This window comes from Diaporthe amygdali, assembly GCF_026229845.1.
Source record: "Diaporthe amygdali strain CAA958 chromosome Unknown NODE_1_length_4327563_cov_65_473760, whole genome shotgun sequence".
Classification (NCBI taxonomy): Eukaryota; Fungi; Ascomycota; class Sordariomycetes; order Diaporthales; family Diaporthaceae; genus Diaporthe; species Diaporthe amygdali.
Genome location: NW_026517021.1, coordinates 3684710 through 3702332, shown reverse-complemented (window position 1 = coordinate 3702332; position 17623 = coordinate 3684710). Strand labels below are relative to the sequence as shown.

General features: G+C 55.9%; 6 protein-coding genes across 6 annotated transcripts; 3 read left to right on the top strand and 3 right to left on the bottom strand.

The window, feature by feature from the left end:
- Positions 1 to 161: 161 nt before the first annotated feature.
- Positions 162 to 971, bottom strand: J7T55_006699 (50s ribosomal protein mrp49; the record flags this gene model as incomplete). The annotated part of the gene is made up of 2 exons (XM_053131546.1): positions 162 to 785; positions 933 to 971. 2 exons carry the CDS (start codon positions 969 to 971, stop codon positions 162 to 164), a joined length of 663 nt encoding a protein of 220 aa, XP_053001462.1.
- Positions 972 to 1548: 577 nt separating this feature from the next.
- Positions 1549 to 3488, top strand: J7T55_006698 (uncharacterized protein; the record flags this gene model as incomplete). The annotated part of the gene is made up of 2 exons (XM_053131535.1): positions 1549 to 1557; positions 1647 to 3488. 2 exons carry the CDS (start codon positions 1549 to 1551, stop codon positions 3486 to 3488), a joined length of 1851 nt encoding a protein of 616 aa, XP_053001461.1.
- Positions 3489 to 4175: 687 nt separating this feature from the next.
- On the top strand, positions 4176 to 4766 carry J7T55_006697 (phosphatase inhibitor; the record flags this gene model as incomplete). Its single annotated transcript, XM_053131524.1, has 2 exons — positions 4176 to 4410; positions 4471 to 4766. 2 exons carry the CDS (start codon positions 4176 to 4178, stop codon positions 4764 to 4766), a joined length of 531 nt encoding a protein of 176 aa, XP_053001460.1.
- A 5494-nt stretch (positions 4767 to 10260) lies between these two features.
- J7T55_006696 (uncharacterized protein) lies at positions 10261 to 13823 on the top strand (the record flags this gene model as incomplete). The annotated part of the gene is made up of 3 exons (XM_053131513.1): positions 10261 to 10975; positions 11043 to 13343; positions 13405 to 13823. The coding sequence occupies 3 exons, from the start codon at positions 10261 to 10263 to the stop codon at positions 13821 to 13823; spliced, it is 3435 nt and encodes a 1144-aa protein (XP_053001459.1).
- A 582-nt stretch (positions 13824 to 14405) lies between these two features.
- On the bottom strand, positions 14406 to 15636 carry J7T55_006695 (uncharacterized protein; the record flags this gene model as incomplete). Its single annotated transcript, XM_053131502.1, has 2 exons — positions 14406 to 15504; positions 15566 to 15636. The coding sequence occupies 2 exons, from the start codon at positions 15634 to 15636 to the stop codon at positions 14406 to 14408; spliced, it is 1170 nt and encodes a 389-aa protein (XP_053001458.1).
- Positions 15637 to 16144: 508 nt separating this feature from the next.
- Positions 16145 to 16788, bottom strand: J7T55_006694 (uncharacterized protein; the record flags this gene model as incomplete). Its single annotated transcript, XM_053131491.1, has 2 exons — positions 16145 to 16487; positions 16736 to 16788. The coding sequence occupies 2 exons, from the start codon at positions 16786 to 16788 to the stop codon at positions 16145 to 16147; spliced, it is 396 nt and encodes a 131-aa protein (XP_053001457.1).
- Between the last annotated feature and the right edge of the window lie 835 nt (positions 16789 to 17623).

Here is a 17623-nt window from a genome sequence, read left to right as displayed (position 1 = left end):
AGAAGAATACCCAATTCAAAAGAAGCAAAGAACGCCACATTGTACAGAGCCGTTGTCTTATTTCCAGCGCGTAGGCATGCGCTTCAACTACACGACACCTATCGTATCATGGACCAGCCGCGTCTCTATCGCCGTCATCAAACCCAAAGAGCGCGGGCCCCTCACTTGTCCGCCTTGATCGCGTCCGCCTCCTGCCTCGCCCTCTCCAGTAACCTCTTCTCGGACTGGATCTTCTCCCGATACCTCCTCTGCACCTCCTTGTCGTACGCCGCGCGCTCCTGCAGCTCCACCAGCCTCGCCATCTCCTCCTGGTCCTCGGGCGACGGCTCGACCTCCCTCGCGCCCGTCTTCTCCATGAACTGCTTCAGTATGTCGTGCGACCGCACGTTCTTCATGTTGATCGTGACCACCCTCTCCCCCTCGCCGGCCGGCGGCGCCCTCGCGCCGCCCGTACTCGAGCTCGCGATGGTGCGCCAGGCGTCGGTCGCGACGACGGCGCGCTTCGGCTCCGCGCCCGTGGTGCCCTCTATCTGCGCCGCCTGTGGCTCCGCCGGCGCGCCGCCGCTCATGTAGATGCTCAGCGTCGCGGGGCCCGCCTGGTCGTGCGTCCGGTTGACGATCATCGGCACCTCGGGGTTGTGGTACTTTAGCCGCGGCAGGTTTTCCCTCCAGAACTTTCGGGGGCCGAGGTGTCCGTCATTCCACTTGTGCCCGAACTCCATGTGTATCTTGGTCACGTTCGCAGGGAGTTTTGCTGCGCCGGGGCCATTTCGTACACCGACAAGCTGTGATGCGCATGACAGTTAGCACAATCGGGGATTCGACTGGGTAATGGGCACTGCGTCGTCGGAGGAGGAAGGCTATTCACCTGCTGTAAAGTGAGTTAGTTGATATGGTCGGTCGCATGAGAATGGCACTGGAGGAGGGCTTACAGATTTCAGCTTGTTCATTCGCATCCCTATTCTCGACATCTTGGGCGGCGGAACTGAGCCTTCTTGAGGCTCAAAAGTCACAGTGGAAGAGAAAAGGGTTGGGCGAACGCCGTGTGATTGCTCTCGCCGCCGTCGCCGTCATATGTCAATAGGTTTGGCCTGGTGGTCGCTCCCGAAATTTCATGTCGTTGAAAGCGACCAGGGCCAATTGAGGTCCTGCCGCGGCGGCAGCGAACCCCTGTTCAAGGCTTATCGCGCGGCTGGCAGGTCTTATCGCAGCTCAGGGGTTCAAAAAAGTCTCGACGGGCGTGCATCATTTCAATAGTGCTCTCACTTTGCTGCCCAGAACTGGATAGAATTCAATCTTTCAACTCTTTGCGCCGCTGCAAATTGCTATGCCTTGACGCAATGAAATCCGGAGCCAAGCAGATATCGTGCTCGCGACTGCTACGGGGTTTTGTCAACATTGATCATGGCACCTCGCTAAGCTCTACTTTACCATTATACCTTTGTCCCGCAGCGGCCAAACCTCCGACATTCCAGAGGTTGGACAGAGTTACAGCCACAGGTGTGCAAGCGCGTCGACTCCTCCCACTGCGTCAGGCCCGAAGACTGCATGCAACAAGTCAGGCAACGCAAGATGGGGACTTAATTCAATCCACTCCGGCTCGGGCGCTACCTGTACAGTGTGCGGGCTGTGGTGCTCTTTCGCAGACGGCCGTCCCAGACGAGCCAGGGTATTTCAACCTAGATAGGAGGGCCGTCAAGGCTTACTTGGGCCTTCTGAAGGAGGAAAAGCGCCATAATAGCGAAGATGAGATTCTTCAGAGCGCCCTGCAGGATCGTGGTGATCTACTCGAGCGCCTTGGCCTCTCGGACGCTGCGCTACCACGACGTCCCAATGCAGAGAGCAGCGAGGAACCAGACATGCCGTTCTGTGACCGATGCCACAATCTCATTCACCACCACACCGGGACTCCTATCTATCACCCCACCATAGACGCGATCCGTGAGACCATCCAAGAGTCGCCGTATAAGTACAACCATGTCTACCACGTCCTTGACGCCGCCGACTTCCCCATGTCGCTCCTACCTCAGGTCCACCAGCTGCTTGACCTGATGCCGCTTCGCACCAAGAATCGTCGCTCGCAAGCTGGGAAGTTCTTCAAGGGGAAGAAGACCGAGATGAGCTTCATCATCACCAGGTCAGATCTGCTAGCACCAAAGAAGGAACAGGTGGACAGACTCATGCCCACTCTGGTCGAGATCCTGAGACAGGCGCTCCCGCGTGAGTCAAGGCACGTGAGGCTAGGCAATGTGAGATGCGTGAGCGCCAAGAGGAGCTGGTGGACCCAGGAGGTGAAGGAGGACATATGGAAGCGAGGAGGTGCTGGGTGGATGGTAGGCAAGGTTAATGTCGGAAAGAGCCAGCTGTTCGACGCAGTGTTCCCCAAAGGTCGGATGGATTGGCAGGAATCGAAGCACGATATTTCAGTGGCTGTCCAACCTCGGAACGAACACGCTCTCTCGCCAACTGTCCTCCATGAGAAGAAGAATCTCATGGATGCTGTGCTACCGGACATTGACGAACTTGAGGACGATGCTTTGTTGCCGCCACCACAAGAAGAGACGAACTTCCCTCGCATGCCGGTCGTTTCCGCACTGCCGGGGACCACTGCGTCTCCCATTCGGGTCCCTTTTGGTGGAGGAAAGGGTGAGCTCATCGATATGCCCGGACTCGAGCGCAGCGAACTGGAGACTTGGGTCCGTGAAGAGCATCGACCCTCTCTTGTCATGAAGGCACGCACCACGCCTGAGCAACAAGTCATCAAGCCTGGACAATCGCTTCTGATTGGTGGCTTCATCAGGATAACACCACGGACGTCAGACCTGATCTTCCTTGCCTACGCATTTACGCCAATCGACCCGCACCTGACGGCAACAGAAAAAGCAATTGAAATACAGCAACAGACATCTGATGTCAATGCGGGCAACATATCTGTCCTAGGGACTGGAAAGAAGATCAAGCATGCCGGGTCATTCAAACTACAGTGGGACGTCACCAAGAAACGCGCCGGCCCCATCACCAGGAAAGACGCAGTGGGCATCAAGGTTGACCGCCTCCCATACCGTGTCCTTTCGCTCGATATCCTCATCGAGGGTGTTGGATGGGTGGAGATCACTGCCCAGGTCAGGACGAAGAACTTGTTTCTGCCGGCACGCCCGCCTGCTCCAAGCTCAAGACCATCATCCAAGAAGGACATCAAGGCGGGCAGAGAGGAAATCTTACAGGAATTAGACCTGTCTGAGCCATGTCTGGAAGAGGAGAACCCTCGCAATGCTGACTACGGTGAACCAGAGCCGAACTGGCCGGTCGTGGACGTCTTCTCCCCAGAGGGCCGTTTTATAGGCTGCCGACCACCCTTAAATGCGTGGCTGTATAACAAGGTCCGCAAGACTGCTGAGACCAGCAAGAAACGCCCGCGGAAGAGCATGACGGGGGCGAAGAGAAGGGAAAAGGACACGGGAAGAAACAGTTCTGCTGCAGCATGGTAGGCTCAGGTGAACAATAGAGATCTCATATGGAAGAACATAGTCTAGCATGTAGAATATACCACTCATCATATCAAGAATCAGAAGAACTACAGGCGACGTAATTGGGTCATGTGTGGAGAATGGAATGGAGTGTTCGTGGTGCTGGAATGCGACCCGACCCATGGTCAGCCTCAGGCTTGAGCCGGGAGCTACCCCACCGAAACAGCGACCTGGTAGCTGCCGGCCCTAGAGGGCGGGATGACGCGGGGTGTCCAGAAAACGTCCGAGCGGTCTAGCAACCCCCTCGCTGACGGTTGACAAACCGATCCAGACCATAACCCAAGCCTAAATAGAGGTCACACGACGCAGTCCGACTTTTAGCCAGGCACGAACCACACCGACAAGCAGCCGCCTCTTTGGGAATTTTTCATCATCCCTACTACGAACGACCTACACCGACTCTCTGTGACCTAGTGAATAAGCAACGTGAGAACCTTGTTTGGAAACCGCCACACTCCACCTATCACTCGACAACTCCTTTGAGGATTTCCTCATCGGACAACAAAGCCCCTCCAGACGAGGCGCAGGACCAGCACATTTAAGGAGGACCTGCTCCCGGCTGCAGCTCTTCCCCTAGTCGTCAGTCGGCCTTGAAAGCAGTCTGTGACAGTCTTTCTGAGCGTCCTTCGTTCCCTTGTACAGTTCACCATGGCCCAAGGTCGATCAGATCAACAAACAACCGGCGATGGCGGCGGCGCCGGCGGAGGACCATCGCAGGCGACGAGGGGCACAGAGCCGGGCACAAGGTCACAGACGCAGACGCAAGCACAGACACAGTCACCTATCCTACGGCTGCGCGGCGCGCAGAGAAACAGGGGGCCCCGGGTGCAGTGGGCGGAGAGCGTGGTGGACAACGAGGGGATGGGCAAGAAGTCGTCCAAAGGTAAGAGGGGACACTTTCTTCTGGGGATTCTATGGCTCTCTATGCTGACGATGGCCACAGTCTGCTGCATTTACCACGCACCCAAGGCGGTGGACGAGTCCAGCGACGAGTCGTCCTCCGACTCCAGCTCATCATCGTCCGACGAAGACTCCGACTCGGGCGAGGGGTCTTCGCGCCGGGCGAACGGCGATCAGGCGGGCAAGGGCTGCGGGCACAAGCACGACCACGGGCGCCGCCGGCGGAGAGACGGCGACGGGCATGGTAAGAGGAAGCCCAGCCCAAATGCGTACGAGAAGGTGCCCAAGACGAAACCTAGGGATGGGGCTGGTGGCTCGGGGCCTGTTGGGACAGGCTGAGCCTGGGACAAGAAGGGGGGGGGGGTCCAGATGCATTGCGGTCATGCGCGAGGATCACGGTGTGGATACAGAGACGAAGGGGTCCTCTGTGAAGAAGATGATGATACCCACGATTTAGACGCATTACTCGAGCAATCTGGAGTTGTCGAGCCAGGGCCGAGATGGCTATCGCCTAGGTCGCTGACCTGGAGCCTCTGGATCTCTCGAGTCACGAGCGGTCTGATGACAGACTCCTAAAAATAAAAGGAAGTCGCTCAGGCTTATTTCAGCGCGTGTGCCAGGGGCGGAAAGATCGTGAGCAGTATCCAGCCGGCCTTCACACCAGAGCAAGTAGGCACATGCAGTGGCACAAACAGTGGGATGAACCCGCACGGGCTTCACAGCTCGGGATGTTAGTGAAGTCTTCAGGGACAAACCGTCCCGCCTCTTCCTTTCGTTACCGAGCCCCACGACAGGCACGTGAATACTGTCCGTGGCTTCTTCCGCCACCCACGCCAATTGCCAACCATGGAATTTGGCCGACGAAGCTATCCATCACATCTCGCTCCCCACTAGTGCGAGTCAAAAAGCAGTAGCGAAACAAGCTTTGATTTTGATCTCCGCTACTGAGGAATAGTAGCAGCAGCTCTCAACCACGACGTTGTCTTCTCCTTGGCAACCCGAGACAAACATAAAAGACAGAAGTCGCCTCCTCCCACGTGGTGGACAGACACGAGTCACGCGTCGCGTTGGTGAACAGCGGTAGGACCGAGCGTACTATATTAAAGTGCCCAATCCAGGACCGGGCCTCTCCCAACCCCTGATCCTGCGCCGTCCATGATGATATAAATACGTTCCCACTGCTTGCGGCGACCCGACAGCCTGGTCAGGTGCCTTGAACCTGGACAGGAGACAGAAAATTAAATGGATAGAGAGTATGTTGTGTGTCAGTGTGAGTGAGTGACAGAGAAGGTCTAGATCAGTCCATCCACGCCCCAGAGTTGCAGTGCCCATGATTCCAAAGCCCCCCACCGCGGGGGCCTTTCCCAAGACATTTGCTAGATTGCTGTATGGCTGCCACGACCGGGAGCAGCCGAGCCCCGATGTTTTGTTAGGTCGTACCGACGATTGCGCAAGCTGGTGGCCCCATGGAGGGAATCGTCGTGGAAGGTAGACAAGGGGGTTGGGGGAAACATCGCGAACAGTGGTCGTGGCGTCGGCGTGCAATCGGCTTCCCCAGCGTTACCAAGATAAACATGCGTGCGGTACGTAGGTCTCGCACTAATCAAAAACAGGAGCATTGTGAACTTGTCAAGCTACCACTGGGCGGAAGCGAGATCCGGAGGAGACTACCTGATAAGAAGCGGTCCGGGGGTCGGGGGGGTCACATCTGTGTGGGAGTATTAAACTTTCCCGTGTTCCCTGCGAGGTCGTATATGAGCCTCATGCAGTGCGATGCGGGCCTCAGCCTCGCGCAGAGGCTAAAGAGTGAGAAAAATTCTTCTCGGCCTATAGCATCCGGTATATATTGGCGGGACACGGGACAGAAGTAGAGCCGTTGTGGCACGGCGTCGACAACTTACATGAGCGTCACCTGTTATCTTGTGGGCAACTGAAACTGTGGCACGCAAAGCGGGAAACGGCGGCAGAGGCTGTGGCACCGGAAGAGCTTGCCCGGCACGCAGCTCGCCTTGTCAAACAAGTGTGCTGCAGTAGGGCCTTTTCTGGTCCCGGAATTCGGATTTGTGTGCCGCGTTGTCTTGAAAGCTTCAAGGGTATATACGCGAGAAGCTTTGGGGCGCGAGCTTGTGCCCTGCGGCGTGCGGGAGGCTGTCCGACGGAACGTGATTTCTATAGTTACTATCACAATAGAAAGATTCTGCCAGGGGAACTTTAGCCAAAATACGCGTCGGCGCCTGCAGTGACAACACGCGCTTGTGGTGTTTAGGTCCGTTTGCATTTGAGCGTGTCCGTCCTTTGCCAAGAGACAAGGCTGAACTCAAATCATATAGGCCGAATATCACATATAGTCTTATGTAACGGAGCAGCGCCACAGCCCCCTGGTAAGTCCATATCCGGATGCGAGATCCCTTACGGCGAGGAGGGAGGGGTTGGGCCTGCAGGTCATGTCCGTCGACTTGGCACGAGAGCCGCATCTTGCACACAGACATTTTCTCTCTCAGAGTCTGTGCCTTTTTCTCGGCTTGCTAACCCGGAGAATATCACCAATACGACCCAGATTGGGTGACTCTAAGCAGGGGTTGTCCTTTGCGAAAAGAGCAAACCGGGATTGAGAGGAATCTTGAAATTTCAAGGGTTCCCCAGTAACAATCGCCAGTGGGAAAGAAGGGCCCCCGTATTCCCGTAATAAGAGAAAATGAGAAGTGATGGGAACCGGTACCAAAATAGAAGCGCAAAGGAAGGCCACGATGGAGTGATTGTCTGGTTCGCGAAGTGTGGTTGACGGGTGTTGGAGCAGCGTCTGGCACCTGCGCCTGCGCCCTCGCCCGTCCTTTATCCCCTTCTCGTTACCCCTGAGCTAGCGCGAAGGTTGACGCGGTGTCGGGAGATGGGCTCCGGGGACAGGAGACTGGGGGTTGAGTGGGGGAGAGAGAAGCAATCTGATGATCCGAACTGGACAAGCTCACAGGTTATGTGCTGCCCAGCGTGCCATCGGAGGTTGAAAGGCGTGTTGCGTGCAGATGAAACGAGGCGACTCGTGCCGCTGCACAGGCTACCGCTACGCTGCAAACGCAGCAGAGCGGATGGTTGTCATGTAACGGTAGCGGAGGCTGTCCACGGCTGTCACAGCTGCCAGCACCGATTAATGAGCTTGGGCTGGCATGTGAGACCATCCCACGCCTCATCACTCGTCACCCATCGCAGCCAAATACAATAGGAAGCCCGAGGCTCGGCTTTGCGCTCGGGGAAGCTGGATGATTGGACAGGGCGTGGACGTTGAGGTGCAGAGTCCTTCTTTGTTTGTGCTGCAGTGCAGTTAAATCTTCCAGTGATCGGCAGTTCCTTTTCCTCTTCTGAAGCGGTGGTTGCCAACCTGGGGCGCGTGTTGGACCCACCAGCACACTCACTCACTTGCCATTTCTGGAGTCCTGCAGGAGTGGTGCTGGGATGGATCGACGATCCAGGAGCGACATATTTTGTATACGGGTGGTGGTCGAAGTTGACCAGCTTGTGGGCACCCGAAACACGGCCGAGCTGCAAAACATGCAGAGAAAGAACGCGCCAGGGACAGAGGACTGGAGGCCTTGTGTATTCGAGTCATCGGCAAAAGAATATAGGACCGGTCAGAGCCCAGCGCGGGGGGATATGCTGGAGGTTGGAGGGAGCAAGCAGGTCCTGGTCGCTTGGGCACGAAAATTGGGCATTGACAAGATGTCTACCCACATCTAGGTTCATACCAGCATTGTCGAGCGGCAGGGTTATTGCTTCTGCATAAAAAGGGAACAGCCCAAATGAGCGAGAAATGAGGAGATGGAAATCCCGAAGAGAGAAGCATGGGGCAGAATGGGACGAACACATGCTCGAAGATGCAGAGAGTCTGATGGCAGCAGCAGTTGGGAGATGGGATGAGACTGAGAGACATAAGGCATTTCACCACCGCCGCCAACAGCAACAGTGACGGGCAACGGCAACGGCAACGGCAACAACACCAAGCGTCAAAACAGGAAGGCAGGGGTGATTTGGTAGAGGTTGAACCTAAGAAGCTTGCCCCTGCCCTTCTTTGTTGCCCTATGGAGGAACGTGCGGGTGTGCCGTGTATAGGGTACCACAGGACCTGGGCGGGAGCTACAGAGTACCGTATGCTCCTGCCCCTGAATTGAGCCTGCCCTACACAAAAGCCACAGTACTGTCGGTACCACAGTAGAATTACCTCCCCAGTTGGCGCGGGTAATTAGGCTGGTGATGTGCATACAAAGATGCCCACATGGGCTATCGTGTGTTCTTGTGTGCACCCACTTAGCCCTGCCTAGGTAGATACCTAGATATCTGGTGGGATCCGATGTACCAACTACTCGTTATCTACTCGAGCCCCCTGGATGGGGAGGGAAAAAAAAGGCGAATTGGGTTTCGACGCTGCGTCCGGGCAAACCACCTCAACAAAGCAAGTAAGTGGCATGAACTTGGTGTGTTACGTGCAAAGGACGTACCTTGCCCGCGACAAACCCTTCGACCGTGCTTTTGCCTGTCCTTGGTCATGGACAGAAGCATCAGGAAACTGCGGCGGGCTGTGGTGTTTGGTGGGGCTGGAAGTTACAGGTACAAATTGATTCACCAGTGCATTGTTCTACAGTTCGAGAGTTCTGCTGGACTGGTGGACTCAATTGGACTGGACTGCACAGGCCATACAGGCGACAGGGAGTGCGGGCTGACAGAGACGACTGGTGTGGAGTAGAGGAGACCTGGGACTACCCAGACATGTACTAGACTGGGACAGAGGCTAGCAGCTACCCCCGAGCAACCCCACCTTTGCTCTCCGATTTGCCCACCGCCCTCAGGGACCGTTCAAGGGACCGAAGCCCAGCGAACTGACCCACAGGGATTTCTTTTGAACCCTGGAGTCGTGGACTGCTCTGGGACCCGGGACTGGCCTGCCTCCTCCTCCACTGGCCACCACTGGCTACCACCCTCGGTTGACTTGCATCTTTTCTAAGAGAAAAAGGTGCGCGCCGTCAGTTTGCTAACTGCTACCGACGAGTCCAACTCTTCCTATACCTGCTCCTGCTCCTGCTCCTGCTCCTGTTCTTGTTTTGTTCTTGTTCCTGCTAGTAGATTGCTGTACTGTACAGTCAGTCCTGTACCGCAGGTAGAGCTGAATACGTGGACCGCGTGTCGTGATTTTTCTTCCTCTCTTCCCGACAGAGACAGGCGCGCCTCTCTGCTGCTTTTCCCTTCCCACGCTTCATTTGACAGCACTTGTTTGTTCCTGAACGGCGTGCCTGTGCCAGCCCAGCTTTTCCCGGCTCCTGTTCCTGGCCCTCGACCCCCAGTATCGCCTAGCTTGCTGCGCACCCCCTACTTTAGACAGCTCCCGTCGTCTGTCATTGATCCGCGGCCGACCTGCGAGAAAGCGAGAAAGAAACCTCAGTGCTCGTCTCCTCTTGTCTCCCCTCCCGCTCTCAACCTCACACCACCCCCACCTCGCCTCACCTCACACACTGCTGCATTCACGGCCAGCTGCCTCCCCCAGCTCCCAGTCTTGAGACAACACCTGCGACGACAGTCTCCCAGACCCCCACAGCTCGGTGGGCTACCACCACAGTACCTGCCAAAGGCTTCCCTCGTCTTAGGGGGCACAAGGCCCACCCGCCCAGCAGCCGCGTGTCGCAACCGCTTCTGATAGCTACCTTCGACCACCCAAGACTTGGTCCCGCCATACAAGTCCCGCCCCAGTCCTGGGGTCTGACCAGAACACATCCTCTGGCCGACCAATGACCCCATGAAAGGAGCGAGCGCTGTGGTTTAGAGAAGTGCAAGCTAGCAGCAGACAAGTGCCATGGACGCCTCCTCAGCGCCACTCGCCGACTACTTCTGGATTGCCGGCATAGAAGACATAGCCTACCATGACAATGACCCCGATCCACGGCCTCTGAGCTCTCTCCAGCTCAACGACACTATCAGGGAGGATGCCGAGCACGAGACTCCCGACAATCCTACTCAGACCCCTACCAAGGAGTCTGCCCGCCATTCTCGCCGGAGTTCTATAAACCGAATTTCCAGGATTCCCTCCAACGAAAACAACCGATTTTCCATACAGACATTGGGCGAAGAAAATGAGGGCACCAGGAGTAATAGAAGCAGCGCCACGATACGGGCAGTCCCACCTATCAATGGCGGCAGTGGTGCGGATGAAAGCCCTTTTAGTCCCATAGAATCGACCCCTGGCGAGGGGTCGTCCACGACCAATGGTGGTGGACAGGGCATGGGTTTCACCGGTCTGCCAGATTTCGACTTTGACAAGGCCCTTATGAAGTTCGCCGCAGAGCGAGAGATCTTTTTGGACGACCTAAGTTTCACTGCCGGAGCCAAGCTGCAGGCGCGGCCCCCCATGGTGAACAATCCGCGGGCAGAGAGAATCAAGGCCGAAGAGGGCGAGCTCAGTGGGAGAGTCAGCCCCTTAAAGAGCATCAAGGGAAGCATACGACGCAAAATTAGTTTTAGGGACATGAACAGCGTCAAGAGGCAGACCGCTCCTCCTCGAGCACGGCCAGGTAAGTGCTTTCGCAAAAGCGCCAGGATCGAATTGTGGTTCAGGGCCGTACGCTAACATCCTGCCAGCCTCTGTTCGGACCACGAAACGGTTGAGCAATTACAATTCAGTCATTCCGCCTCCAGAACCTCTTAATATGGACCCTGACATGCACCCCCTCAAGAGACGCTTCGAGCCCAAATTATTGGACAGGTATCCCAAGGGCGCACCGGACGAGAAGACTCGGAGAGGCAAATTCCCGGATTATGTACCTATGTTCGCCTTCCCTAACGATATTCAAGTCGTATCATCCGACGAGCGCCCGCGAGCCACGTGGCACGGCTTCACGATGACATCGGACGACAACTCCAAGCTCTACGGAATTACCGTGATAGTGTGGACTGCGTTGAGCTCCGACGTTGCTGAGCAGGTCGAGAAGAAGTGCGAATCGTGGAGGCAGAAACATATGTCGGATGAGGAGAGAGAACTCGCCGCTAGCCTGGGAGCCCGCCTTGCCGCCGAGCGTGCGCATCTTTCCCAGCTTCTCGCGAAACTTCCCACAATCCCCTCTGGTTCTCCCGCTAGGGACGCCCTTGACGATCAGATCAGCACCGTGGAGGAGAAGATCAGTCTCATGACGGAGATGTTAAGACCACTCAGGCATGGAGCCGCTTCCAAGATTGACGGTCTCACGGCAGGTGACACCGGACTATGGACACCACGGGCTTACGGCATTTTGGGCCGGGATGTGACCAAGATAACATTTTGGAAGGATTGGCTCCGGTCTATCATTGTGCCCATGACCGACGGTGCGGTATTGAGGGTCCCGCCGAGCTCACCCAAGGTTGGGCGTTGGCAGCCGCTCGAACATTACGTCGTCAACCTCTGCATCGAAGCTGTCAGCCCCATCAGCTCCAAGACCCAAGTAGAGCTCGGTGTCAGAGAGCTTCGCCTTTACTGTCGCAAGGAGGCAGTCAACGAGCTACCGGGCTCGCGAAACATCGACATTTACGCGCTTTTCAGGTGCCTGTCCCTTGAGAATATTGTGGCATTGTTCGAGTACGCCATGTCCGAGTCGCGGATCATTTTTATCTCATCTTACACAGCGATGCTGCACCTCGCATGCCACGCCCTTGTCAACTTGCTGTATCCCCTGAAATGGGCTAGCGTTTTCATTCCGGTGTTACCTGCAAGACTTCTCTCCGCGCTCGATGCCCCATGTCCATACATCGTTGGCATCGAGAGGCGGTACGATAACATCGAGCTCCCGGAAGACGACTACGTTCTTGTGGATTTGGACAGAGACACCATCGACGCCACGTCGCAGCCCCATCGTCTACCCCGGCAGCATCGCAGAAAGCTCTTCTCCTTGCTGCAAATTGCCGCGCCACACAAGTTGCGATTTGGAGTTACTACTGGCGCCCCCCCTTACGCCATTGAGGCTTTCCCCTATGATGCTTATTCAGCAGAGAATGACGGCGTTTTCAATACCAGTCCTGCCCCTGCAACAATAGGAAAATGGGTGTCACAGAACTCATCTACCTTCGGGGAGCCAGATCAGCCGAACACCATCCGGAAACCAATCTTCAATGCTTTCTGTCATGCCAAGCCTGGTTCTTCAAGATCCGACAGGCCGACGACAGCGCGATCCGGAAAGACAAGTCCCAACTCTTCGGTCTCGCCGGTGTCGATGACATTCCCGCCGATGCCGACCACGCCAACCTCACGGACTGATTCAGGATTCGCGGCGTCCGGTACTCTGAGGGAGAAGCGTTCTGGCCATTTTGACACCAAATCGCGACGTAGTTCGTCCTTTGGTATGGAACAGCACCCTCCACTCCACAGACCCAGCATTCCGGCTCTTAATGGTCACTCTCAAAATCTCTCTGTCTCATCCACCTCTGGGGATTCTCAGTCATCATACCACACTGGCTACGCGCCATCCTCATACGCACAATCGACAATCGCGGCCTCGACTGTCATGCCCAACATGCTTGTTCAACCTGTCGAGAACACGGATACGACAGTATGGGTTGAAGGCCACTGCATGGAATGGAATGTTGCAGAGCGTGATTCAGTCTGCGACATTTGTGACGAACGGTCCGAAGGTGATGGATTGTTCAAATGCAAGGGCTGTGGCAGTCTCTCTCACAATCGCTGTCTGGGTTTCGTCTGTCTTGTCTGCCCTGTCGCCTTCCATGCCGACCGTGTCCGCGCCGCCTTTGTTCGCTGCCTTGCTAGCTTGCTGTATACCTATAGGAAGTACATGAGTCGGCCGAACAAGCAGCAAAAGGAAGCTGGCCAGCTATATGCCTTTGATATGAGTGGTTTCATTAGGAGCTTGCCGTATGACCAACAGGAGTATGCAACAATGATGAAAGATACGCAAGGTAAGCAAGAATCCGGGAAATCAACCGAGAAGCCACAGCGAATCATGCTAATGAAACAAAGCTTTCAATGAATTCATCCACGAGCGAGAGCGGCAACCCGCGAGCCATCCTGACAACCGACTCTTTGATGAGATCCTGGTTGCCAAAAAGGCTCGCGGTCGACCGATGCTCTCGGCCGGCATATCGCGACTGTCAACTCTCAGAGCGAGCCACGGTGTCTCTGGTGGCTTAGCGCCCTCGAGGCAACCCAAACTTACGGGATTCATGGCCGACACAACAGACCACATATGGAGAACAGCAGCTGTCCCTGTTCCCAACTCGAAATTCCAAGGCGACTATCGGTCAATCATCACGAGGATTCCCGACAAGCTTGACCCGGCTCTACTCAAGGAGCCGCGGTCCATCGCTGGTGCGCCGAAGCCTGAGCCGCGGGGCAAGGGGTTTTTAAGGAAAGCAATCGGGAGTAGCAACAAGGCCTGAGTATTCTCAAGCCATCACGACACCCACCAACCAACCAAAAATGCTTGTAAATCATCATAAAGGAGAAGACAATCCTTGTGCGGGCCTCACAAATGGGTTTCTGGGAGGCAGCGCCTACCCTCTGAGAGGTAGCTACTTCCAATGGTACTACAGGAGGATACAGCACCCAGTTCGGAGAGACCGAACGCTCTGAGTCGTCGGCTAGACAGTTATGGTCTTGAAGAACCTGGTTGGTCAATCTGCATTGCATGAGAAGGTTGTTTGGATCAGAGCCAGATCAAGAAAACGGCATTGTGATTTACAAAATGCTATGTACAACTAGGTGGTTATTTTAAGAGAGGGAGGTGGGCTTTGCAAGGCCGGCACGGGGACCGCCATCTGTTGAATAAAATGCACAATCAGGCAGGCTGAATCCTGGTAGTATGGCAGTGTTCAGAACCAAAGGAGTCCGGTCATTTTGTCAAATGAGCGTCAATCATACATCATGAGTCTATTTGTTCCCTAGTGAACAATCAAGTGATATAGCACCACGCTGTATCACACTCATCCATGGGTTCACCTTTATTCTCGTCCGTAACTCTGTCATGTGACATGCCTGGTCCCCAACTTGTTCGTCGCAAGATAACCCCTCTGGCCCATCTCAGTCCTCCACCCAATGCCCAGGATCCCAAACAGTATCTTGCCGTCCTGCTCCTCGACGCCCGCCCCGCCCTCCGACTCCTCGATCACAAAGCACACCTGCTCCACCTCGCCCGGGTGCAGCACCGGCCGCGGGGACCCGCCGGCCTCCCAATTGCAGTCGCGGTACGACAGCCCGGGTTCCAGCTGGAGGACCACGCGCTCCAGCTCGGTGGTGTCCTCGGAGCAGTTCTCCAGCTGCGCCTCGAGGACCCACCTCCTTCTCCTCCGCCCGGAGCCGCCCTCCTCACTAGCGGGGTCTTTGTCCTCGCCGCCTCCCTCGGCTGGTGCCGCACCGTCACCCTCACCATTCTCCGGCGGCGGCGTCGGAGGTGGCCCCGCAGCCTTGCGCGCCGGCACCGCCGGGGCTGGCGCCAGCGGCGACGCCTTGGTCCGCACGATCAGGCTCGGCTTGCAGATGAATTGGTACAGCTTGCGGAACGTCCGCGTGCGGCCGGACGTGTCGGTCGCCTCGTAGTACGACACCGTCACGCCCAGCACGTGGTTGCCCTCCTCCTTGAGGTCGAAGTTGACGATCCGCTGCAGGGTCCGGCCCGGCTCCAGGTCCACGCCCGCGGGCTTGCCGTCGTCGTCGTCATTCGCGGCGCCGGTCTTGGGTGTGAGGTCGAGCTTGGTGACGGCTGTCGAGTTGGGCGTCTTCATCTCTGCTTCTATGCGCACGTCGCGGATGTACTTGCGCTGTGGTTGTGGAGGTGCTGGGGCGGGCGTTGAGCCATCTTCGCTGAGTTGTGGGGGCGCTGGCTCAGTGGCGGGCGGCGCCTCGTGGTTGGCGCATAGTGTGCAGCTGAATGTCTCGCCTACGTAGGCGGACCCGAAGCTTGGTGGGAGGTTGAGGATGGGGCTGAGGAGGAAGGGCGAGGGGTTGGTGTCGTGCGTCGTGCTGTAGGCGAGAGAGGCCGGTATTGGAGGCTGACGAGGTATTGCTGATGGTGATGCGCTTGGAGTTATGGGATGCTGGGCGACTAGGGACGGTCGGGAGAGCCTGAAGAGTGTGAGTTGGGCTGTGGAGTCGCGAGGCTGGAGAGTATTGGTGGTTTACTTACCGTAGGACCTTCAAGGAGATTGAGTGAGGTTCCTTTACAGGATCGTGGGAGGCATAGCGTTGGTGGCTCATTTCTGTGTGATCATGAAACGAAGCTCATCTGGAGAGAGTGTGATGTCGAAATTCTTTCCGGCACGAAGTAGGTCTGAGGAGGTTGCTAGCCATGGTAAATCCGCCCATGAGTCTGGCCTACCTTGAGGTCATCACCACTCTCCTTATCGATAAAAGCTCCGTGCCCCTGGACCCCTATCCCAAGTCCTAACCCCGCAAAAGAGATCCGCGAGGCTACCCCCACCCAATATTTGGGGGAGGAGGGCTGCTCACTCACATCACTTTTCCACTTCGTTCATTAGCAGGAAGTATCATGGCGCATGGCCGTCTAGGCCTGTCCCACTGTCAATACAAAGGGCCTTTCTATCATTTACCTGACCTTTCAAGGCATTCATCTGCATGAGGGGACCGAGTTGTAGAAGTTGGCGCATGCGAACCATTTGCGAACCATCTGAGCAGCCACACGCCCCGGCCAACAAGGCCATGAGCAAGCCAGGGCGACCTCGCTCGAACAAAAGGCCTGATCAACTCATGAGATGGTGTGTGGCACAAGGAGTGAGCCAATGCCACAGTCTGCCGCAATGCAGGTCATAAGCAGCAGATTTCCGAAGTCTTCCTCCATCCGGGCGATCATCCTGGCTCGCCCGCCTTGAAAGAGATTACCAGCAGGAACTTGCAGCTGCCGAGTGTCATCTGGCGAACCACCAGCGGAATACGGCAGGAAGGCGATGAAGGTGAGGCTCAAGCAGCCCCTCTTTCCGCCTGCGATGGAGCCTTGTGGTGCGCAACGCAGTATAGCCGCAAGGAATAAATACATGGCCAAGGCATACTCGGCCAGAGCCTCGCGCTTGTGCTCGACATTCCCAAAATTCCTTGGAAGATCACTGTACGAATTCCGGCAACTCAAAATTTAAACTTTCATTGGCCACGCTGGGAAAATGGTTGTCCAGATCATTCACCGCTACAGGCTTACCCAAGATGCCTTGAAGAAATACCTACAGGAAAAGTTCCCAGGCTCTGTCATCAACGTTCAGGTAAATCGAGACGGCTGCGTCCCCAGTATGCCTTGCCCCCAGAGTGCCAACAGAGACCAATCAAGGAACGAGATGACGACACATACGCGGTAGAGCTGCCGAAAAAGCTGTCACAGGTGTGCTTGCCTTTGCCCGACATTATGTGCTAGATACAGCCCATGAAGTCTTGCTAAGCCTTGAAAGGACCAAGAAGACGATGTCGAGAATCTCCGCAAGTGACACGAGAGGCCCATCTCGTTCGAACTCGGTATTTACCAAAAACGCAGCACGAGGTTGCGATGTGGCTGGGAGCTCATAGGGCATTAAATGTTTTTACGGTGTTTGGAGACAGCTGGGATTTTTGGGGAACGTTCCAATGGCCATTTTCCCTGTAATTCATGTTTTTCTGCTGTTGTTTTGGATTACTTGAAGCTGAGCCAGCATCAGACACTGGCTGCGTGACGGTCAAGGCTGTGCTTTAGGGGCATTGCCGGGTTTTTTCAGCTGGAGACATTCCTCTTACGGGTTGTTACACAGTCCACGTCTCGCTACAGAGGCCTGCACAAGAACCCTGCAGTCAGCTTTACTGGAGGAGTGGTGGCGGGTAGGTGGCGGGCACACGCGCACTCCCACTTCGTGGCCTGAGATATAGCCTGTTATTTTTACACATCTACTGACCACTTCGAATTTGGTGTTTCGCAATTTACGATCCCGTGTCCCAGCCCTATGGGGGTCATTGCCTCATTCAAGAACCTCTTATTGTTTCAACAACCTTCGATTCACATCGCGATGACCCCTTGTTCTTGGATGGTTTCACCGGTTCTAAGCCATGCTGTTTTGCGCCCCTAGAGGCCCTGACGCCGACCTCCCAAATTCTAGTTTCCAGGTATAGATGAGCCTCAGAGTAAGATTGATAAGTAGGATGAGATCGCCAGTTATGTGAGTAAATGCAAGCCAGGACACAGCCGTTCCCAATTCAATTCACCAGCGCAAGT